The following is a 26,387-nucleotide window of genomic DNA, read 5'->3' on the forward strand; positions in this document are numbered from 1 at the left end:
TAAATTGTATTTGAAGCTACGAATGAATTATTTATACTTTACAAGAGTTTCCAAAAATTAATAGTGTGTTATTATTAAATATAGTATTAACTTTGTTTTAGCTTGAAAATTGAAATGGTTGATAATCTTAATTATTCTATTACAAAAAGAGGAAAGTTAAAGAAAAGAATAATTTTATGAATTTCTATATTATGTATAATTTATTTTAAGTTAAATAATATATTCTTTTATTTAAAAACAAAACTGTATTTAAATATTACTGTGTCTTAACAAACAACATCCCCAATTTAACCCAGTGGTCTATTTTAATGGAACGTTTCCATGAGACGATGATACTCACCAGAATTATGCAAACAAGTAGCAAACTTGTATGTGAGCTATCTGCACAACTAAGACATTAAGCCAGGATGGCTGCATGGTCTCAAAACGCTACTCTCAGATACGGAAGTTGGCCTTGGAGTTGTGGGTCTGATTTCCGCACTTGACGTTAGGGATTGTTACGGTCTAAAGTACAATGGTGAACAGATTCTCCAACAGATGTTTCTCTCTTTTCTGAACAAGAACCAAAGACCTAATTGGCCCATGTTCATATGCTAATACGCACAACCGTTAGCCTACAGTATGTTTGTATTAGTTACTTTGTTAAACTCTCACAGTGTCTGCAAGCTCTTATCATTAGCAGGTAAGTTTTATTTGTTTGTAACAAAACTTATGTTGTAGTTAACATTACAAGTGCTTGCATATTCATATTTTTTATATTATTGTTTTCTTCAATAAACTGTTCTTCCTGACACCATACATATATTGATGAAAATTTCTACTCCACAACAGAATGCTAGAAGCTATTATCTGTAAACATATTCATAATAGCTTGGCCAAAAATGTATTGGAAAAATAGTTTTAACCACATAATTTTCCTATTATAAAAGCTAAGATTTTTGTTTAATTAGCATTTTTCTTTATACCCGCTTATGAAAGGTTGTTGTAACTGAAATGAAATATTTTAGTTCACTTTGTATCCTTCAGGCATCTTAATAAATGTTTTGTATCACCAATAAAAAAAATTATGATTGCTTTAAACTTTTTCATTGAAAAAAAGGAAAGGCTGATCCACTTTTAGGTCTTGTTCTGCCCATCCTCATGGGTCATTGACTTGTACGAGGATCTTATCAAAGAGAATAAGGGGAAGAGTCAATATAGTACAACGTCAATGTACTGATAAAAGGTAGTATTGCCACTGACAGGATTGTAATCTCCTCTAACTCTAACTCCATCCAAAGTTTAACATTTTAGAGGCTTGGCCATCGGCTCTCCCAGAACAGTCTAAAACAAAATCCTTTCAATGCTTTAGTTTTTATTTGGTTTATGATTATAAATAAGCAATTATACTTTATTGTATTGATACAAACTTCTATAAGATTACAATCATTAATTATTTAGGATACCAGAATAAATGTTTGTTAATGATTTCTTCTGTTCAGTTGTAAAAATTATTTTTGTATTTTCAAAAAAAACTTCATGTTGAAATTTTTAATGAAAAATATAACATTTTATTGATTTTTGTAAATTTGGGAACTGTAATTCTTTATAAGGATATCATTGCCTGTTTTGTGGAGTCAAGTGGCTCACTGTGCTTATTTGTACTCTCAGCTTTTTTCTTGGAAAGTAAGCATAAATCCTCCATAAACATGATGTAATAAAGTGTATGTACTTACTTACCAACCTCTTATTCACCAGAAAGATCTACTGTACTTCTGGCTGGTTTATATCAGCAAGTAGAACCTATACAGGGTACAGCAAAAACCAATGTGTCGATTAAATCTGGGCAATCCAAAGGATGTGTAGGAGTTGCTTCTCACTAACTAAATACAATTTCAAGACAATGGGGTAAAATGAAGTAAAGTTGATTTTGGCGGATGACTGTTGGAATCTGTGGGGCTCCCTTAATGTTAAAAGCTTGCTGTAATATTGCTAGCCTCCTCTTCTTCTAAGCTAACATTACTGAGATAGTCATTATCTAGGAGATAGTGTCAATTATCTTTACACATAGGATCTCGACACGAAGCGGCATCTAACCCCAACCATATCCATTGTGGATATCATGTCATTCCAGATGCAGTGCAGAGGTATTTTCTTAGGAATCAGTGCAATGACGAGTTTCCAAATCCTCTTGTCTTAAGTGAACACATCATAAATACATTAGATAAAGGGTTTGTAATTTGGCATCAGTAGCTGGAATTCATTATTGTACCAACATAGCCAAGAGCAGAGCCATTGAGGTTCAGGCTCACTCACCATAGGACTTCTTAGTTGCCATTTGTAATTGGTATTAATTAATGATATTGGTAATAAACGTTGTTACAACCACCATCAAGAACTTCAGTGTTCTACACTTCTTTCTTAATGCTAAACAACCTGATGAATTTGGAATTGTCACTCAGTTGATCAATAAACACTAGCTGCTTTCAGATATTTATTGGTAGTTCCAAAACTAGTAAATGGTGGTTATTACAGGATAATTAATTCATCCATGATTTATAACAGCTTTGGTAGCAATGAAATGATCTTAAAACAGCATAAAATAAAGTATTATTTTGTTTTTGGGTTGGTGCAAATATACTCATAATATCCTATGAATACATTGGTATACTTCTGGAAGAGAGAACAAATTGCATGTTGTTGATTTAACACAATAGACAATAAAAAAATGATGACTCTATTAATTGGTATTGTTTAACTGCTAAACTATGGGAACAATTCATAATATATATTATCTAGGGAGAGTAACTTTCCAGTTTGCTGTGCTGGAGACAAGGTATGTCTCTATGAAATTAAGCATTTATTCCTGTCAATTACTAATTTACACATTAGTTTAGGCACAGCATACATTGTAAAGCTTTATTGTATATCAACTCTAAAATTCTCTTATAGAGAAAAGGAACTCAATGGTAAAACTTTGTTTCAGTCGATGTGCCTCATGCTTGGGTGAGTCCGCGCGTGCTCAATGGTTTCGGCACTCAGATGGCTGGCGCTCGGGCAGCTCCACACTCGGCTCAGGCTCAGTGAGCAACTACCAGGGCAGTACAGGCGGCAGCAAACGCTCCCCTTGGGACTCCTTGCCCTCCTTGCGGCACGAGAACAGTCTGAATGACAGCGGTTATAAGTCGAACCGTGCCGACTCTTTCGAACAAAGGTAACAATTGTGACAGCTATTTCCTTATTGCATTTAAACAATTTTTAGGGTGTATAACAATGATGTCATGATTTTAAAACTAAAAGGTCTGCTTTGATTAGTAGTAAAACCATAATATACTGATAAATGCATGAATTTTACATTAATTTACAAATTTATATATGAATTTTAAAGTGAATTGAAAAGTCCATGAAAAGTCAGACAGATGGTAGTATAGGAGGGGATTGAAGTTAATTTCAATTCATAACTCAAGGGAGCAGACTCAAATTTTCTACTATTGAATTATTACCCTATATTTAGCAATTGTGTGGATCATCAAGGTTTTCAATGTTTGTTTGCTGTTGAGGTTAATGAATGTGTTCCAAGGTTAGTTTGAATCTGTTTAAATAGTATCCAAATGACACCATAATCAACTACTACTTATTTTTGAGTTTTAAACCATACCACTGATTGCAATAACTATTCTTTTAATAAATTAAATAAAAAAATGTTTAAAAATTAATTTGGAATAATTAGTTAAGCTATACATTAAATTGATTGAAGAAACTAAGTATAAAAAATGCATGTTGCAGAGGCACATTTGATCGCCAGGATAGTTTGCGTTCCGATTACATGAGCGATCGAGAATCACGTTACGGTATCGTGCAGCAAGCCTCCATAGAGAGCACGGACTCGCGGCTTTGTTATCTCACATCATCTGAGGTAAGTTTTATATTAGTTTCTTGACTTTTTAATCAATAAAGCTGTCAGAGAAATAGACATTATAAAATATAAAATCTTGGTGATGCGTGACTTTGATGCTCTGGACTTTGGCTGAGGTGAGTACTACCCCTTGGAATTATTTTTATTTAAGAGATTAGTATAGGTTCAGAATACTTTTATACTTTAATCAAATGAAAAGGTAACAGGATTATGGACATTTGCCATATTAGATGCTAAAAATCTTAAAAATGTTGTTTTGTCTTGAGAATTGTTACATTATTTATTATTTTTTTCAGTATATCAAACCATGTAACATGAAATCAAGCTTGTAAGATAATTAACAAATCACAACAAATGACAACGAAAAATAAAATGGGAATAACAGTTGTATATAAAAAATACAAGATGTACTTGAGACCCCACTGAGGATAGAAGGCAACAGACAAAGCAAAACAAAGATGTGTCATTGCAATACATGATACGGATATTACAATGAATAAGTGTGGACAAGGAAGGAAGATCCATCACTGCTCATACTTGCTCAGCAGCGATGTGTGGAAAACTACTGATAAACATCAAAAAGACAAAATCAAACGCCTTCAGCCATTCTGTTTTACATCTCTTATTCTTGATCTAAGGGTTATTTTGTTTAGGAATTCTATTGGACGAGATTTATATGAATTTTATAATTTGATTAAGGTATTCAGTCATTTAAATAATTACTGTAATAGCCAGACTTCAAAGGTTAAATTAATGGATGATCTGCCAGTTTTTGAATGAAGCCTCAAAAATATTTGTTTGGAAACGTTTTCTTTATTGTCTATCACATTGGTTTGATCCCACTCCTTGTGTGACTTTCAAAAAACATTGTTGAGTAATTTTATATCTTTCTTTAGTCCTTTTCATGTGTTATCTTTTGTTTCACTGATGAATTTCCTATTAGTACAATAACTTATTATATTGAGCTATATGCAGTTTTTCGTTTGGCTTTTGACACTGCCTGTCAGTGACATTCTAACCTGTTTTTAAATTTTTATTTTTTATCTATTTTCCAATGTTGTTCAAAATTCTCAGCATCTAAGACATTGAAATCTATTTTCCTATTATTTTCCTTTTTTCATTTCTGGTTCAGGATATTTTCTATAATTTCTTTTGGATTTATAAATGAAAGTCTAAGGAAAGGACTTCCGTATAAAGAATAAAACGTGTGCACTATTTATTTTATTACATAATGCACAATTTAAATGATTTCTGTAACCTTTTTTTAATGAACAACGTTAGTAAAGAATTTACGTTTACATTTTACTTATTGTATGTTTTAATTTGTAATTATCTTAAAAGGGTCAGGGTAGTCTCATATCAGTGATAGACTGTCCAACTTAAGAAACATATTTCTCAAAAACTACCCATATAAGATATAACTTTTATACAGTTTTGTTTCTTACGTAAACAATATTAAATATTACAATAAACTGAAGAATTACAAAAACAAAAAATACTATTTATTTTTCAAAATTTTAGTTTATAAAAACCTAATATAATTTTCATATTTGGTGTTATGCACAGTTTTGGCAAAATGTAGGATATATTTAAAAACCCTTAATTTATTTTAAAAGCAGTTAGAAAGGAAAAATTAAAAAATCACACAGGTAAATATGTTATGTAGTTACTGAGAAAACTGTTCCTAAGCATTATAAAAGCCCATTTTTCAGGAACCACACTTAACCTGGGGTGAATACTGAGCAGGTTTCAAAACATTTCAGCTTCATAAGCAGGGTTGTCTGGGTCTTGTTCTGGCACATATCTTTTATCTTTTTCTTAGCAAGGTGATGGGTTTGGTGACATTTTTCTATATTATTTATAGGTTTATTTGCTTTTTTAATGGTTGGTTCATAAGCTTTTGTCAAAAAATAAATGAAGCGGTGAGATTAAAAAGGAAAACATTCCAGTTTTTTGACAAATTGAGTTGAAATAGCCATTTTGTTTTTCAGACCTAAATGCTTCTCTAATGAGATAAATAAAGAAAACATTCCTTTATATTTAGTAGCCATGGCAACCCATTTGATTCTAGACTGAGATTAAGAAAGAAAAACATTCCAGGAATGTTTCCTTTTTTAACCTCAGTGAGGAGTAGTTCGTTGTTTGGCCAGTAGAGTGCATTGTGTGTAATATTGGTTTATTATTTGCTAATACACTAACCTGTAAGTAGTTTAAAGTTGTAAGGTTATGAGAGTATTTAACACTATTTATTTTCAGTAATTGTGCTATTACCCCTGTAAGTTAAGTGAGTTCTAATCATTTTGATGATCAAAAACTATGTCTGAAGCATCAGAAAATGAAGAAAGCCCTGCTAAGAAAAGGAGAGGCGTAGGAAATGCTGTAAGTAAAATGAAAGTTGCTAGGCTGAAAGGAGAAGAGTTTGTAACAACTTCTGGAGTATTAGTTGAACAAAAGACTACAGGTCCTGAATGTGACTGTAGGAACAAATGTACCTCTAATTTTACTGAGGAACAAAAACTTAAAATAGTTAGTATGGTTTACATGTGGTAGGCCTAAGAATGAACGGGACACTTATTTGATAGGTTTGATTGACCGCTGTGATGTTCAAAAGGCACAGATCTATTAGTCCACATTCAAAACAGCTTTTCCTCATCTTTTAAATATAACACCGTAGTTGATGGTAAAAAAGTTTGAAGTGTGCCGTAAGGCTTACTTAAGCTTACATGCAGTAACTAGCAAGGTTGTTTTTCGTTTTGACATCTATTTTAACCAAAGGAGAGCAGCACCTATGGATATGAGAGGTAGACATGGTAATCATTCAAAAAATTCCAAAATGAAGTTTTAATTAAGTTGAATGAGCATATCGAATCATATCCAAAAAAAACCTCTCATTACTCATCCATCGAAGTAACTTACCTAGAGGCTGGCCTTACATGCAAAATTATGCATGATATGTTCATTGAAAAACATCCTGATCTTAGCAAAACAATTAAATATGAATACTTCCTTAATTACTACAAAGAAAAAATATGGATACCGATTCGGTAGGCCGATTCGGTAGGCCACAAGTTGATGTGTGTTCTACATGCGAAAATCTTAATACTAAAATTAAATCTACAAATCTGACTGATAGTGCAAAGAAAACATCTGCAGTGGAGTTAATGATCCATAAAAGGAGAGCATGTAAATTTTTACAAAAAGATTGAAGAGATCACTGAAATTTGCAAAAATAGGGATGATGTTCATGCAGTGTGTTTTGATTTTATGCAAAACCTCCCTTTACCTTGCATGCCTGTGCAGGAGATGTTTTATCTCCGAAAATTATGGCATTATGTGTTTTGTGTCCACAGCTTAAGTGATGACAAGGCTACAATGTATACATACCATGAAGGAGTTGCAAAAAAAGGTGCTAACGATGTGTGTTCCTTATTGAATGACTACATCAAAAACAGTGTTAATGAACAAGTAAAAAACTCTTTATGTTTATAGTGATGCATGCCCAGGGCAAAATCGTAACCAAACAATGGTTAGGTATTTTTTATCATTAACTCTTATGAAGCGGTTTCATGAAATTCAAGTTTTTTTTTCCCAACTAGAGGGCACAGTTTTTTACCTTGTGACCGGGATTTTGGGGTCATCAAGAGGGTAATTCCGTCGCCATGACAGAGTTTATTCCCCTGAGGCAATACAACAAAATGATACAAAGTGCAAAAAAAACTGGAGCCTAAGTTCATAGTAAAAAGTGTTAAAAATCATGACATACTTGATTTTAACCAGTGGTGTGGCCTGAATATTTCAAAAAAACCTGTCAAAGTGTAAGAACTAAGGAACCTTTCAAAGTCAGTACATACAGCCATCTTACTTTTTCTGCAGCAAAAAGGGGATACGTGACTGCACGTCGATTCATTGATGGATTGAACAGTGATAGTATTTTCAAACTTTACAAAGGTGGTGAAGTTATCCTTCCAAGTGAAAGAGCCTATAATGGAAAAGTTCCAATTAAGGTAGCTAAACATAATGATGTATCTAAAATAATACATTATGTGCCAGATCAATATAGACTTTTTTTATGAGAACATATTGGAGTGGCCTTCAAACTACTGATAACCAAGAAGATGGTGATGACTAAAAATACCTACTGAAAATCCAAGCTAAAAGCAACATTTTACATTGTAAACTCCCTTTGTTTCTAAGTAATTATTGCAATTTCATATTTTTGAGACAATTAAAACTATTTGATTTGATAAAAGGCTGAGGGTTTTTTAATAGTTTTTCCACCTTCTTCCTGTGTTGAGATAAAAAAGGAAAATATTCCATCAGTTTTATTTGTCTCTCAGGATAAAACTATTGGTTATATTAAAAAAGTATTTACACAAAAATATTACCTTAAATGTAATAAACAAATTTGTAATTGTTCATTTTACTCTTAATGCTAAGCTAAGGTTGTTATGGAGTTTTTATTGTTTTCCTGTAAAATTAGGGTTACTGGAATGTTTTTCCTTTTTAATCTCACCGCTTCAATGTAATTATCACCTCGAGATATTCATATTTTTTGTTTAATTGCATATCTAGCTACATTATCCTTGTGAAATTTTGCTTCAGAAACACCTGACTGGAGGGTAGTGTTCATTAAAAAGGTACATTTAGGTAATTAAGACCAAACCACATTGTTCAGAGATTCATACAGATTCTACATCCCTCCTTGCAGAGGCACTTCATAAAAGATCAGGATATGCCAATCTATGGAAATTTGCTTTATCTTATTCATCAAAACCAGAGGAAAATGGATATGTCCTTCATCATTCTAGGTTTCATTATTTGATTAACCATTTTACATAAACTCATATCCCCTTTGGGACACAGTCTATTAGTTGGGTCTTGAAAAGTGAAAGAATTCTACCCATACTGCTTTTTTTCATTTCTTCCAAGTTCCAAGTCCCTTCTCATGACGAGCCTATAATAAATTTGAATATAATTAATTATTGCATTAGTGAGTTTACCATTCCTGACAATGCCTCCAATTGATTTTACATCAGAAAGTACTTAGTTTGCTAAATTGCTCTTAAAATTTCTTAGCTGGCTCTCCATATGTTTCTACAAGTGGCCAACACACTCAAGCTTTTGAATAAGAAAATTACGGCCATGTGACTTTGATGCAACAACATTTTGGTGAAAGCACTATCCCCATGGCTAAGATAGTTTTTTGTAATGCATGTTGAACTTGGGAGCGACTAATGGAAATGATCTATTACTCCATGCCTAGTTGTTGACCACTTTTAACATAATAACATAATATATGTTATTTTAACGTAATAACCACTTGTTGATGTAAGCAATAAGACTTGGTGTAACCATAACTTTGACATTTCTTATATTGAAAGGTTTTATTCCTTTTATTAGGGGGTTCAAAGGAAGCTTTCACATTCAGCAAATACTCTAATTTGAGGATTTCTTTATTAGAGGAGTTAGGCTCAAGGCATCGACATAAATTGAGAGGGTTTTGGTTTTGAACTGTTTAGCATGATTTACACTCTTTAAAGCCGATAACCTACAGTGAAATTTTTTGTCTTTGACTCTGATTACTATCTTAAGAAAACCTCAAAATTCTTATGAATATTCAAGTATAAAATAGATTTTTTTCTTATTCTTGTACGAAAACAGTCCATGTCTGTGTAATTTTATTAAATTTCACCAATGTTAATTTAATATAAATGGTATAATGGTGTTGGGCGATAAGAGTATTGATGTTTTTATTTTAGCACTGGTATGTTTCGTTTATAGTTATGTATGAGCGTGGCCAATTTCTGTAATGTAATATTTAATGTTAAAAATGGAACCTCTAAACAGGCTTAGCCTTGTGAGGTCCTAAATTTTCTTGCCAGTAATTAAGAACTCAATTGTATTTAAATTTCCTGTATTTTATTTGAATAAGGTAATATTTTTTGTTTAAATGATACTTGCTTATAGTACTGAGTATTATTTTATTTTAATTTCTTTAAGTAATGATTATTTTTGTATCAATAAGTTTTATATATCATGTTTCCTTCTGTTTGTTTAAAAAATTATTTTTGTGTGTAAGAGAAAATAATTATTCTTATTCTTATTCTCTGGATGAGAAATGCGTTCTTCACAATGACATGATATACTTTATCCTGCTTTAGCTGAATGTATGTGTAGAAGTTAACTTTAGTTTTGTAAATTTATCTGCTAATTTGCTACAAGTATCAGTTGTAAGTGAGATCACTTTAATTTTGTTTCAGTTAAGATATTTATAGGCATCTATATATTAAAAGAATTTATGAAAAACTAATGGCAGTCAGTAGGACAGCTCTATCCGGCCGATTTCCTCCATTTTGGATTTAAATGGAGTATTAAAAACCACTTAGATTTGGTATTTTTCATGTTTTCCTAAAATATGTTTTTCTGATATCATTTCTTATGGAGATCTGAAACGTACCGTTACCATTTCTTTTAAAATTTTTCTGGTGTTAATGAACCTGCATACTTTGTTTTTAATTAGGAACACTCACTGAAATGAAACTGCACTTTATTTTGAGCTAGTGATCACTCAAATTGGTTGAGACTAAGGAGACTTAGACACTGACATTCAACCTTATTTTTAGTTTTTTTTAAAGGATTTTTTATGTTTTACTGTAAAATGTACATTAAGCATCTCAAGAGAGATTAGTTTACATTCAGTCTCAGCTGTAGGTTTGTTTACATTCAGATTATTTTAACCTGTTCATGTAAGTTTAATGTAGCTGTTGGTCTTGCACTGTATACATTTCTTTAGTTGCTTTATAAGTTTTGTGAGTATTTTTACTTTGAATTATGGGTCTTGGAAGGAAAACAAAAGACGCTCACAGGAATAGTAAGAAACGGAAATTGCAGAGTGAAGGAACTAATTTAATGACATGTGGTCATTTTACCCCAAGAAAAGTCCCTGATGATGCTGATTTAATGACATCTGATTCTTCTTTCTCTAAAAGGAAGGTACATACACCAATAATCCTAATTTATTGACTTGTCGTTCTTCAACCATCAACAAAATTGAAGTGATTCCCATTATGTGTGATGGCAACTGTTTATTTCGGGCAATCTCACATTGTTTATTTGGAACTGAAAATAAACATCATGAGGTCCGTTTGACTGCTATTGACCACATTGCTAAAGTATTAAAAATGATACCGATTATAAACGTGTAATGGGCGCCAATGACCAGTATGCAGGACATACTAAACTTAGTGTCAGTGGGCTGTTCCAAATTGTTTGTTTAGAGTTTATCAGGAGAATGTTGACATAATTTCTAGTTATGATTCTGGAGGGACTGTTCATGACTTACTATTCCCTGGAAACCGAGATAATGGGTATTATAGTGTCCTGAAGGGTAGTTCTAGAACACCTAAGAGGGAAACAACTTGAGTATAAGTTCTGTAGTTGTTGATCCAGACATTAAGAGGACTAAAGGCAAGGCTACTATGACTGGCCGCCATAAGCAAAGGTCAAACAAAAAAAAGAGCGAGAGAGCAAAGTATTTAGTAGTAGTAAGAAGTTTAAATTTACTTCAAGGTGTGCCTTTTCTGATGCTACTCCAGATCTCCTTACTCTCTGTAGGTGGTCTTGAGGTAGTTTGTCATTATTGCTCAGCATTGTATTTCAAACCTGAGAAGACTACAGCTGGAAAGTTCACTTTCTGTTGATATGATGGAAAAGTCAAACTCCCTTGAAATTCCTACTACACTTGAAGAAAGGAAAGAGTTGTTCTCTGGAGACACCAAATAAAAGGTCAGACATCACAGTAAAAGATTTTCATGTTAAAGTGGAAGAATTGATATGATTAATTTGTAAAGTGGAGATCTTTGGAAAACTAAAAGTGTTTTTGTACACTGTGGAATTCCAAAAACGTTGACTACTCACATTTACCTGCTTTTGGAAGATCATTTTAAGTTTAGGAACCCAGAAGACATTGACAAAGTTGTATCTGCTGAAATTTCCAACCCTTCAAATAAAGAAACTGTATGAATTAGTAAAGACTCATATGGCACATGGACCCTGTGGTTATCAAAATCCTACCTGTGTTTACAGGCAAGAAAGAAAATGTAAGAAATATTCTCCAAAATATTGTTTTGAGGAAATAAAAAAAAGTATAAGTTTCTATCCACTTTATAGGTGGAGAGATAGTGGCATGAACATAACGAAATGCATTAATGAAGAGTTTGTTGACATTACTAATCAGTTCATTGTGGCCATATAATCCATTCCTTTTGCTATATTTCCATGCTCATGTCAATGTTTAGATCTGTTCGAAGGGTCCACCCTATCAAGTATATCCACAAGTACGTCTATGAAGGTCATGATGTTGTAATATAGAAGTAGTTGCTGAAAGTGATGTGCTCAATCATGACGAAATCAATGTATTCTTAAATGCTTGATATGTTGGACCAAGTGAAGCTGCTTGGAGAATGTTTGCATATGGCATGCATGATCAATCACATCCTCCAGTTAGGTTACCAGTTCATTTGCCTAATTCTCAAAATGTTTATTTAAAAAATGATGCTCCTGAGGAAACATTAATCCAAGCAGTGTTACGTAATATGCTGTTATTGATGGTTTAAGTTGAACAGCAATCCTATTACAAGAATTCCTTATATTTATCCTGAATTGCCAGTCCACTACATATAGAGTAAAGATCAATGGCATAAACGTAAACTTTATACAAAAACAATAGGCAGAATGTACATTGTCCCACCTTTTGATTCAGTGGTACCATCTACGTCTATTATTGCTTCATGTAGAAGGGGTTAAACGATTTGAAGATATGAGGACCTTTAAACATGTGACACCCTACTTTTAAAGCAGCTGGCACTACCCGAGGATTGATATTAGATGATATGGAATCGCAGCATGCTTTAGAAGAAGAGACTTCTTCCTTTCAAATGCCATATCAGCTTAAACAGTTATTTGCTCACAAATGTAAATTTCAGAGTCCATAAAATGCCTTCAATTTATGGAATCTCTTTAGAGAGGCAATGTTTTAAGATTTCCTTATCTGTTACACGGTTGAGGTAGCCTATCAGTTAGCTTTGAATAACATTTCAGAAACGCTAAAATTACATAGTTGCTCTATATCATCCTTTGATTTATCTAATATTGACACTTTACCTCAAACTATGAAGGAAACTACAAAGCAGATTCAAGTTGATGAACTATTGCAAATGATGGCTTCAGCAAATGAAGAACAACGATTTGTTATAGACTAAGTTCTCAACTTAATCCAAAACACAGACAATTCTGCAAGTGTTTGCTGGGCATATTTTATAGATGGGTTAGATGGTACTGGAAAATAAACATTTGTGCATAGATGTTTAATTCAGAATTGTATCAATATAGGATTGCAAGTTATATCTGTAGCATGGCCATACAGTTCACAGCTGATTCAAATTACCACAAAATTTACATGAACATGCTGTATCCGGTTTAAAAGTTAATAGTAAAGAAGCTGCCATAATTCTTTCTCCAAAGTTAATAATCTGGTATGAGGCACCTATGGCGAACAAACATTCCTTAATGTGTATTAATCGACTATTGAAAGATATAATGGATAACAATGTACCATTTGGTGGGAAAATCATCATCTTAAGAGGAGATTTCCGGCAAGTAGGCCTATTGCCCGTTGTACCTCAAGCATCTAGAGCTGCTACAGTATAGAACTTAATTAAATTTTTAACTCTATGGTCTCTATTGAAATTTTTCAAACTCACCAAAAATATGAGGGCTAACTTCCTGTTAGAAATTGGTAATGGTCAGTACCCTACCAATGATGACGGTTTACTAGAGTTGCCTTTGTCCTTGATTTCAAACTCAGATATTGTCAGTTAAAATTCATCATTCTATCTTGACGCTTCTTACCTTTCAAGCCATGCAATACTGGCATCTAAGAATAAACACTGTGATGAGATCAATAAAAGGTTTTCGGTCTCCTTCCAGAACTTACATGAGTGTAAATACTTTAATAACTGAAGATGAACGTGAGCTGCTACAATTTCCTACTAATTTCTTAAACAACCTTGAAATGAATGACTGGCTTATTATTCCATGAGTTGACTTTGGAGGAAGGTGCAGTTGTAATGCTGTTGAGAAACCTTAATTTTATAAAAGGATAACTAAATCACACAAGACTAATTGACAAAAGTGTTTGAGAACTGTTTAGATTTGGAAATTATTACTGGTAGAGAGATTGAACAATGGACGGGTATCAATGTCTTGCATTGATGTATCACCATCTGACATGACTGTTCCATTTTCATTAAAGCGAAGACAACTCCCTATCAAAGTGGCATACTGCATGACAATTAACAAGGCGCAGGGACAACCAATCGATTGAGTCGGAGTGTACTTACATGAACCAGTGTTCAGTCGTGATCAGTTTGTATGTGGCCCTATTGCGTGGGAAATCGTTCCAAAATGTTAAGGTAGAAATTAAACCTCAAGGTCAGCTCACATCCAATGTAGTTTGGAAAGAAGTATTGTGAAATTAGATGGAATAGTCTCTTTTTGTGAGTTGGAACAACATGTCAAATTAAAGTTTTTTACATATGTGATTTTTCATGCAACATAAAAAAAATATTAGAACTGATTTCTTGACTAAGTATGTTACTCCTGATATACTATTTTTACATTTGACAAGGTAAACAATTACTAACATGCCCCTCCCCCCACTAATTACAATATAGAGTAGCGGAGGAGCACAGGTTCACCAGTATGAATAAGACACTAGTTTGTACACCCTTCTTTGTTCTTAACTTTCCTATCTACAGGCCTATACATAAAACAAAGTGAGAAAGTTACACTATTTGTAACTCTAGAATGGATGTACCGTGTTTAAAGATCTCTGATTTGTTGGATTCATCTCCGCCCCAAATAGCAGAATAACTATTAAAACATTGTAAAAGTTCATGAAAAAAATCAGGTAAATAGAAAAAGTAAAAGATTTTTTTATATAATAATATAGATTGAAAGAGCCTGTTAAGTGTTATCAACGGTTCTGTGCAAAAATTGTTTTATGCAGTACAACCATATGTTTAATTAATTTAACCACTATTTTTAAAGTCTTGAAAGCACAGAGTAAGCTTGATATTTAGAACACTTCTTATTTCAACCTTTTCTGCAACCATTATTGCACATAGTAAGAAAATATCAAGATAAAGAAATCAAAAGTTTTAGTAAAAATGTACTTTGAAATGTACATTTTAGCAAATATTAAGAATTCAGTATTTGGTCAGTACTGTAGTGTAGATATCAAAGACAAAGTTACTATCTAACATTTACTATATTTAAAAACTGTTATAAAACCCATCTTAGTTTTCTTGACAAAAGTAGTGCTCTCAGACCTGTGTATGTATATGCACCGTATACATTAAGTCCTGATACGCCTGGATACATTCCAAATGAATTGAGATATCGATGTACAACATTCACCATACTTATTAAAATAATTTTGTGGATTTTTTGGGAAATAAAAAAATTTCCCTCCCTTTTCAAAGGGGGTTAGAAAGGGATAACTTTAAATTTTCAAATTTCAACCCCTATCTTGTGACACGTCCTTTTAGAGGTAAATTAAAAATAAATGCGGTAACACTAATAAAACATCTCTACAGCGTTTCTAGCAAAAGTTATGGGCAAATAACATAAAGAAATAATAATCTGTAGTGACAATGCCAATGTCTAGCTATATCAACACAATGCATTGTGATATCTTTCACTAAGACTTTGATGTGCTCAGCTTATCCCTTCATATAATGTATAATTTTTGTGGTGTGCATAGTTTTGGTAAGAGGTGTCTTTTTCTAGGTGGCATTACAAGGTGAGGGTTTATTTGCCCAAAACGTTTGCTAGGAACGTTGTAGAGAAGGTGTCTTCATGTCATTATGTTTATATTGAATAGACCTTTAAATGAAATGTCGCAAGATATGGGTTGCAATTTGAAAATTTAAAGTCACTCCCTCACCATTCTTTGAAAAAGGGGGGTGGGCGAATTTGTTTATCCCCAAAAAATGTACAAATGTATTTTAATAAGTATGGTGAAGGTTGTACATTGATATCTGCTGGATGAAACTGATATCGACGAGGTCTACTCAACGAAATTCCTTGGAATACACCGTGATCGGGGGTTGACATGGGATTTCCATGTAGACAGTGTTTGCTCAAAGTTATCCTCAGGAATCTATATATTGAAACAACTATCCAAATATTGCCCAGCCCGGGTGCTGATGACGGCATATTATGGAGTAATCTACCCACACCTCTCCTACGGGTTGGTTTTGTGGGGAGGTTGCACAAACACAAAATTTTCTAGATTGTTTTCACTTAAAAAAACTGTCAGAATAGTTGCAAAATTGCAATGGAGAGAGTCTTGTAGGCCAGCATTTAAAAATTTGCAGCTGTTGACACTACCCTGCCTCTATATTTTAGAAGGGTGTCTCTTTTTTAAGTGAAATGCGATCATTTAATAGGTAGTAATGTACACTCTTATGAAACCAGAGGCAGGGATAATTACCGAACTGCGAGACACAGGACGGTAGTTCATGAACGCTTGCCTTCACAGGCAGGCGCTGAATTTGCCAACAGACTGCCAAATTCCATTAAAAGTGCAAATATACCCAAGGCATTTAAAGCTCATCTGAAATCAGCATTAATCCGTACAGCATTTTATAATACAGACGAGTTTGTAACACACGATTGGGAGACCGCTGAATTGGCGGACTGACACTGCGGCTAGAGCTAGAGTGGACAAATTCGAATAAACGAGATTAAGAATGGAAACTATTGTATGTATGAATGAGTCCAATTGTCGTGAATGAATGGTAACTTTTAGCTAACATATAAATCTGACAATTGTAATACAATTTTGTACATTGTTTACGCAATAAAATACGTATTTATTATTATTATTATCTCAATCCGTTTGGAATACTAGTTATTTGGGAGTTATTTGTCCATAAATTTTGCTAGAAACGTTGTAAAGATGTTTCATTCATGTTATTGGATTTCTATTGAATATACCTTTAAAATGACATGTCACACGATAAAGGTAACAGTTTGAAAATTAAAAGTTACCCTCTTCAACCCACCTTTGAAAAGGGAGAGGAAGAATTTTTTATCCTCCAAAAAAGTATTTGAATAGGATGGTGAAGATTGTACATCGGTATCTCAGTCCGTTTGGAATATATTCAGGCTTATCAGGACTTAATTTACACTCTGTATATTTATTTGATCGGACAAACTAGGCAATATCAAGTATGGAACAAAAATACTAAGACCTGAATAAATATACATTTTTTGAAATACTTTCTTGTTCGTGGAAACAAGACACTCATCATTGGGGTCGGAAATATAATTCACTCCAACCAGAAGTGCACATACACGTAGAAAGGCTACGCGGGTATCTGCTAGTTTTGTTATAATTTGTTTGAAACTGCATGTAAGAATTTTGTAAAAGTATCATTCAAGTAATTTCCATGGGTCTCTCTAATAGCTTTCTACTTGGTACTAACATTTCTTCGTCACCGTGCGTGACTAATTAGTTGAAGAACCAATTCGTTTTTGAGTAAGTTTTTACCCATCAAAACGCTTTTTCTCTTGATTTACAAGTTCGTCTACTACAGGAATGAAACATAAGGGTTGTTTGAAAGGTAATGGACGCGCCTTTACAGAATGTTCGAGTCACTAACAAATTTATGTCACTATAACCTCGTTTTAATTTAGGTTAGTCACGCCACATTTAGGTTATAGTTTTGTTACAGTTCATTTCTGACTGACAACCCCTAACAAAAGCAATCTGTTCCTAAACACTAGCCACAAATAATGTTTCTTATTTATTTTAATATTTTTACCCAGAAGCACAGTATCTAATCAACTTCGTACATTGAATGACAATCATTTTAAACTGACTATAAACAGTAATTTCGTAAGTAGTGTGAGCAAAATCTTCTCATCACAGCCCCGACTGTAACATCTGTACTACATTTTTTTGTTATAAACAACGCAGCATACTCAATGTGGACTTGTAAGTAAATGGTGCGCAAGAATTTCTTATACGGTATTAAAAACATGACGCTCCACACTCCAATTATTCTTAAGTTCTGTATAACATTAAGAATAATAATAAGAATAAGGTTTCTGTTTTTAGAGGAAAAGCTTGGTGTCCATAATGTTATCAAGATCCTGACGATCTGTTTGAAATAAAAAAATATTCATTACGGAAACCAGCCAAATTACGAAAACAATAAGTACGTTCTAAAACGTACATACATGTTTTTGTGGTCAAAGAAAATCAAAATAAGCTTTTAAAAATAATCGTTCCATAGAATTGTGTCCTACATTTAATTATTTATCCAAATAATAAAATATTGTGAGAGAATGGCATTATTTTCTTAAACAGTAAGTGAACTGTAAAGTCCTTTCCAAGAAACCGGAGATTGGTGTGAGTAATCCCGTCCGGGAAACTTTGATTAAACTAAACCTAGTAAAGAACTACTTCTATGGCGCAGTAAAGAAACTGATTACTTCAAGTGGGTTTGGTTTAGAAAAACCCTTTTATCCCTTTCAATTTAAATGAGGAAACTTTTAATCTGAAACTAATTATAAACATTTCAAATATGGTAATAGAAAAGTATATCATATCCGATAGATATTCTGCATGTAAGATGATGTACAGTATACAGGGTTTCTTAATATCTTGTTACTTGATATCGAAGTGCACAGTTTGTAGTCTTTAAAAATGCAAAAAGCTCTTATGAACATTATTTGTCTGTTTGTATATGTGCGTTTTTATTTACGTTAAGAACAATACGATTTATATTAAATGTGGTTTTAAAATAACCATATTTCAACCGGAAAGAAATGTATACAGCTGAAAATATCTCTTAATAAGTAGACATGTATGTCGTATTGAGGCATATTTTTCTCAATAGTTATATTGAGCTGTGGTAGTTTCTGAAAATTACATATTTTAATATGTGGCTCGAATCATAAACTACAGATGCATGAATAGTTTTAAACGTTAATTTGTACTCTACAATGACGGACATGTTAGTAAGCTGTCACTAATTGGAAGTTCCACCATCTTGGAATCAACCCAACAAGAATTAAAATTTAGAGCAAATAAAAATATTCTAAAACTGTAGTTTTATAAATAATACCGTTTACTCTACATGGAGGTAAAACGTGGTCTTTTCAGAGAAAACACACACACACACACACACACACACACACACACACACACACACACACACACAAAATATTACCTATATAAAAATGTTTATCCTATATAGATATATTGCCAATAATACAGTTTCTCATTTCGGATTTATAGTAGAGTATGTATTATAAAACAACTAAGAAAAGATTTATTGCACAAATGAAAAGAAACGACTGAATTTGAATTGGATTTACAAATAAATGTATCGATAAACTCAAAAATATAAGTTTACTGTTTTAAGAAGTTCTAGATTCTTTATGGCGAATATTCAAAATGGAGCAGTAATGGAAGGTCTCGGAAAGGAGTCTTTGCCACACGTACTTTGAAAAAGGCCAAACAAAGAGAAATTATAATAAAAGCATGAACCGTTGATTATTAAGAAAAATTTGTATGGTTGCAATCCAAGTAGTTCAAAATGGGAGGGGAAAATAAAGAGAGGCAGAGCCCAATATCTGGTTCAGCCTGAAGAAGACAAAGAAGGATGTTCAAACCAATCGAAAGATGTAATTTGTACTTAATTTAGATATGTATGCGTATATTTTCTTGAAATACAGGTGTCACTTAATAATTGATATTAGGTGCATCTTAATAGTGATAATTAGGTTGCACTTAATATTGATGATTCGGCGTCACTTAATATTGATAATCAGGAGCCACTTCACTTCGATACACGTTTCTCTTATCTTTTTATTAAGTTGTCACTTAACCTCGATATTCAAGTGCTATTCAATCTTGATGTTAATCTTGATATGCAGGCGCCAAATAGAAAGCATTAAACGAATGAGATGTTTGTCATACTTGTATTGCGTTTGTTTTATTCTAAATAAAACTCCAATGGTAACCATTAATTTGCACCTTTTATATAGGATCAGCATTTCTCTTAAAATAAATAAAACAGTGTTAACATATGAAATGCACATCAAATTGAACTACTATAAAGCAATGTGATATAAAACTAATCAACTGTTAAACAAACCACAATGAGAATTAAAGGGCTTGAGTAGGTCATGGACAATATATCATAAATGGTTTAAAATGAACGTAATTTAAACTAGGGAGTTTTGACATTATCTTGCAGAATAAAGTAAGTGGGGGAAGAAAATAAAACATACACTCATTATCAAAACATTGTAATGAAATGAATGTGTGGTATTACAAGTACTTTAAGGTATACAAAACAATATTTAACTTTTCAACCAAAATTTGAAATCGGATATTTTCTTTTGAAAAAAGACGAAAGATTATTTTATCAACTGGCGTTTAGTACGAGTACGTGAACAGATTTATAACCAAAGAACATCTGCGTTTTGTTTTGCAGTCGAACAATCAAGTTGTTTTCCCTCCGAATAAACCTGTGAGAGGAGGAACAGGTGTTCATGAATAGTCCAGCCCTGCAGTGACTCAGGCCGGATAACACATATATTTGGAGCACACTATCTCCACTCAGTCGAGTGCATTGACTGTCCCTTCCAGTACTTTCCTTCCACTTTCCTCATGAAATATTCATGATGTGTCAACAGTAGTTTCATATGAGGACCCTAGACTGTATCGTTTTTTAGGTTCAAAACAACCACCATGTTTTAAGCACTTTACTAATAAAAATATCCCAAAAGTAAAACCACTTCATAAGTATTGTTAGGTTACATGTTTACTCGATTACTGTACAAATGTTATTTGGTGTTAACAAAACGTTCTCCTACAAGAAAATAAATAATTTTGTAATTGCAAATAGAATTCCCGAATTCACCCAACATTAGTGATAGTAAACATGTTAAAAATACACAAAAATTTAAAACTAAATAAGAAAGTGGATCGTGAGTAAATTATTTTGGGTAAAATACAGTATTTGTTCTTAATACTGTTCTGTAAAATCGTCATCAAAAGTGAAAAAAATTATAGTGAATGAAGAAAAAAGTTTAATTACTACAGTATAAATAAACCCTAATAAATATACAATAAAACTTTTTTTATTTACTTAAAAATGATTCTAATGATAAGTACTAAATTTTTAATGTAATAATCTATTTATATATTTTAAACGAGGTATATCAATTTTCAAATCTATGGCTTATCGACATGTGTGGACAGTCAGAAAGATGGGCAATCACAAAGAACTATTTACATTCAATTCGGGGGAATAAGAGAAACTGTGTCAGCCTTTTGATCCTTCAATGACGCTCAGCCAAATTCAATAGTTAGACATGCACCATCATAGAATACATTTTTGTGTATATAGAAATGAAGTTTCATGCACTATGTTTCGAGATATCTTACCAAATAATGTATTCCCATTTTGTTCATTAAATTAGGTTTCATAACAGTGTTAAAATAATAAAAGTCACGGCGAGTTGAGGAGAGTAATACAACGCAAGAGCGTGCTGAAATTAAATCTTGCCACCGAGTTTTAATATTGTCTTTCCACTCTTTATCTATTCATTCTATGAATACAAGTCACATGTTGAATTCTCAAATGATTGGATTCAGTTTGTTTACACATTTATTTATTCTTCTCCTTCTCGTTGCCATCATAGTTACCCAATGTAAAGATATTCGCTAACGCTCAGCCAAATCACATGGAGTGTTTTGGACCGCAATCAATGATAGTGTTGTTAATATGTAAATGAAGCTTCATCATGCAAAACTTCAAGTCTGTTGGTCAGTTTGTTTTCGAGATATCTTTCGAACAGACAGCCAACAATTAAATTGGTTCATCCCCACGAGTGATATGCTTCACAAAAGCGCAGCCAAATATCCGTTAAAGAGAAACATTTAAACGAAAACTGAAACTTTTATTTTTATGCAACATCCCATTTATTTGTTTGAATAGCTCCCACGATTTCAGTAACACTTGAACTATTTTCGACCAATATAGAGGAACTCCAAAGTCGAAGTTCATAGCTTTCTTAGTAAAAGCACTTGTGATGTAATACGGTAGTGTTCTATGATATTTTTAAAATGGAATTCTGATATTTTGGATCATAATTATGTCATATATCATGTATCTGGTACCTATTTTTCAGTATTTATGATTAAGAGGACCAGAGGTTAAGCAAAATCGAAAGTAATTTTTAGCTCAGGTTTTGCACTTCTGGTAAAATTAATGTCCAACGCAAAACTGGAATTTGCTATTTTCCTCGAGAAAAAAATAAATATATTGATAAAAATGTATATAAATAGTATATTGGATTCAAATCAGTGCAGTTTTCTCTCTCTCTCTCTCTCTCTCTCTCTCTCTCTCTCTCCCTCTCTCTCTCTCTCCCTCCCTCCCCCCCCCTCCCCTCTCTCCCCCTCTCTCTCTCTCTCCCCCTCCCTCCCTCCCTCCCTCTCTCTCTCCTCCCTCCCTCCCCTCCCCCTCCCTCCCTCCCTCCCTCTCTCTCTCTCTATATATATATATATATATTATATATATATATATATATATATATATATATATAATATAGCGAAAATGGATTGGGAAGCAAGAATGTGTACTTTATTGTATCATGTATCACTTTTTACATATGAATGACAAATGTCTCATATATATATGAGACATTTGTCATTCATATGTAAAAATGATACATGATACAATAAAGTACACATTCTTGCTTCCCAATCCATTTTCGCTATATTATACAGGGTGACTGCCGGGAAACGGACGAATTTGCAACAGCTGTTACATTGTTGTTACACGTTCTAGGGAGATTGAGGTTATGTCATTGTTTTGAGTGAGCTTTACCATTTTAGTCACGACGGATCAGTGGTCAGTTCAGCATCGTGTTTTTGCATATGACACATTTATTAAAAATGGCGAATCCGTTATCAAAACACAGCGTATCTTCCGACGTCACTTTAATATTGCGCGAAATGACACGGTTCCAAGCCGGAATACATTGCTAAGATGGGTGCACAAGTTCAGAACAACAGGAACAGTATCAAATAAAAAGCCAGCTGGTCCAGCAAGAACAGTGAGAACACCAGACAACATCGCTAGAGTGAGAACTGCTTTGATGAGGAGCCCGGGTCGCTCTCAAGACACGCACAAGAGCTACGCATGAATCGCGATTCTGTCAGAATAATTTTAAAATCTGATTTGAAATTTCATCCCTATAAAATACAGGTGGTACAGCAACTGAAAGAGAGGGACTATGGACAAAGAGAAGATTTCGCAGTACGTATGCAGGTGTTGTTTACTGATAATCCTGATGTAATGATGTTAATGAGCAACGAAGCTCACTTCCACTTAAACGGTTCAGTGAACAAACAAAACTTACGATATTGGGCTCCTGAAAATCCATGTAACTTTCATGAAAAACCACTCCACTCTCCAAAGTAACGGTTTGGTGTGCTGTAGGCCACTTTGGGATAATTGGTCCGTATTTTTTTGAGGAAAATGGAGTCACAGTGACAGTGAATTCTGCACGCTATTTTAACATGTTGGAAACATATCTCAAGCTACAACTTCGGAGGCGAGGAATAAACGTGAAAAATGTTTACTTCCAACAAGATGGGGCTACAGCGCATACTGCCGCTGCATCGATGCGAGTTGTGAAGAAGATGTTCCCTGGCAAGTTGATTTCACGTTTTGGTGACGTGCCGTGGCCGCCGAGGTCACCAGATTTGTCGCCCTGTGACTATTTCTTATGGGGGTATTTGAAAGCTCGTGTCTATGTTCACAAACCACCTAAAAGATGCAATCACCGAAGAGGTGAATTTGATTGGACAAGACATGTTGATGAGAGTGCGTAATGATTTTCTCCAGAGGTTGGAAACCTGTACCCAGGTTAACGGCCATCACATGCATGATATCATCTTTAAGAAATATACCCAAACTAGGATAAAAGGTTCCATAAAACATATGTTTTTTGAAATGGTATGTTTTCACCAATATATATTCCACAATTAAATAATTTTACTATATAAAATAAGGTTGTACTATTCATTTAAAATACGTCCGGTTCCCGGCAGTCACCCTGTACTATTTCCTCGGTCCAGCCTAACAATTATAAAGGTTTATATATACCTAATCAGTATCGTATACGTCATCAGTGTGAAATGGATGTGATGTCTCCTCGTCGATTTTCTGTCATAACAATTGAATTTTGTGTTTTGTGTATTGCTTTGTAACTCCACTTGCTATTTGGTTTGCCTTCATGCCACAATGTCGAAATAAAAATGTTGTTACAAACAAGGTTATTGAATGTTTTCACTCTATAAATGTAAACATTTTGAAGATAGTGTTTACATTAATTAAACATATGGTCGTACTGTCATAAAACAATGTTTACACAAAAGAGTTTATTAAAATTAACAGGACCTTTCAATTAATATTTCGCAACTTTAGAGACCAAGATGGGATTTTTAAATGCTTTAGAGACCTGTGAGCGTAGTCCGGAGGGGTTTTGAAATAAGAATATGCATATATTCATCCCAGAGACCCCAAGAATATCCATGCACAATTTGAGTATAATCGGTTAAATAGTTTATGCGTGACAGCAAAACAAACAAACAAAGGCACTTTCCCATTTATAATATCATTAGGATATAAGTAAGTGTATCTTTCCGCATGATATCTCGAGAACAAACTGATTTATAAACCTCAAATTTTGCATGAAGCGTCATTTCTAAATAAGCAACATAACATTCGATTGCTCTATACATCATTTCAAGGGATTTTACTGAACGTCAGATAATATTTTTACTTTGGTCTCATGGGTGGATAACCATGATGGCAACAATAGAATAAAAGAATAAGTAAATTTGTGAACAAACTGAGCACAAATCAAATGCCATTTTAACATGTGATCTAGGAAAATATGTAGCCTAATGAAATGAGCAATATAGACTTGCCATTTTGTATACTACTTGAAATTTTTACTAGTGCTGTAAAACTGTCCTTTATTCTGTTTGAGAAATGTTTGATATATTATCAGGTAAAAATTTTATTTCTTCCTTCAAAATCAGTGCATAGTCAGATTCTGTAAATAAAATGTTTTGCCAAATTCCTACATTTCTCAAGGTTAATATGGCCGCCATCTTGATACCTTAGAACATAACGAGAAGTATGCTTGGATATATGAATGATTAAATGATACAACCTAGAAACTAAGACGTCAGTGGCACAAACATCTTTGAATGTTACTAATGTTATTATAAGATAGAATCCACAGCAGATATATTATAACGGAAAGTACCAAATTATATTTATGAGCCCTCGTTCTATCGATAAAAATTAATCTCAAGAGTCTTTAAATACGGAAACAAATAAAAACCCCACATAAAAAAACTTCGTCCTAATCCAAAGTATTCTCAAATTTTATTTGGCTAGCAATGTACTGATTCGTCTAAAGTAGCAATGCATTGTAAAGCTCGATTATTTATCCATTACAATGTGATATTGTAGTTACACACAAATAGAGAGATAAGGTGTTCAACACAAAAAACGTATACAACATTACAAGTTGTGCTTTCCCAAGTGTTATCTGAGGCAATGTTGGGTACAATATTACACTGCTTGGCTTGTATCTAGTCATGAACGACTTAGATAAGAGATTCGATAAACGGAACGAGGGTAACGATGCCAGATTGTGCATCTCCAGGTGCAAAGTAAACTCAGACTGTTGTACAGCATAAAAGAGACAGGAAGAAGAAGTACTAGCAGTAGATTCACAGGTTGTTGGGACCAGGTGTGATAACAAAGATAACGAAAACAATGTCTCAGGAGCAGGACAGGTGCTGTCACGGTCTTGGCTCACAAGTCGCAATGTATCCATTGTCACCCGACCGTGTTGTAGCTCTATCTCGCCCTTCTACTTTCCTGATACATTCCCAGTTCTCGCTTCCTAATCGCAAAGTGTTTGTAAGTTAAGAGGGTTAGTCGCGAAATGTAAAAATCTGTTACTGAGCCTTAGTAAGACTAAAATGATATAAACTATTTATACCTAAATAAACATACTTAGAAATATTGTACTCTTTAATCAGTGTATATATTAACATATCGGAGATGTGATGTATTTTAAACATTATCAGCTAATTAAAGGCTATGTATACACATTGTTCAAGTTAAATACATTCCACTGCAAGCCTGATCGTTTAGCTTTGTTATTTATTAATAATGTAAATATATCTCAGTAAGTTTTATACTACTGTTGTCGCAAGAAACTAATATTTAACCTCGTGCAAAGTTTAAACAATATATCTCAGACCTACACGCATTAAGAACAGTTTATTTGCCATAAACCCAATATTGCAATG

The 26,387-nt window shown here is 33.3% G+C and overlaps 1 protein-coding gene across 14 annotated transcripts in view; it reads left to right on the forward strand.

Moving 5' to 3' along the window:
- The window catches only part of LOC124357111 (protein still life, isoforms C/SIF type 2), a 911,156-nt gene that overhangs the window by 150,310 nt on the left and 734,459 nt on the right, over nucleotides 1–26,387 (forward strand). For all 14 annotated transcript variants that reach the window (XR_006921921.1, XM_046808566.1, XM_046808571.1 and 11 more), the window contains 2 exons: nucleotides 2,966–3,193; nucleotides 3,766–3,895. Coding sequence is in view for 13 of the 14 variants with exons in the window: in XM_046808566.1 (XP_046664522.1) it covers nucleotides 2,966–3,193; nucleotides 3,766–3,895 (358 nt within the window). In the remaining variant the exon portion in view is untranslated. The remainder of the gene's footprint in view (nucleotides 1–2,965; nucleotides 3,194–3,765; nucleotides 3,896–26,387) is intronic.

This window comes from Homalodisca vitripennis, chromosome 3, assembly GCF_021130785.1.
Source record: "Homalodisca vitripennis isolate AUS2020 chromosome 3, UT_GWSS_2.1, whole genome shotgun sequence".
In the NCBI taxonomy this organism is placed as follows: domain Eukaryota; kingdom Metazoa; phylum Arthropoda; class Insecta; order Hemiptera; family Cicadellidae; genus Homalodisca; species Homalodisca vitripennis.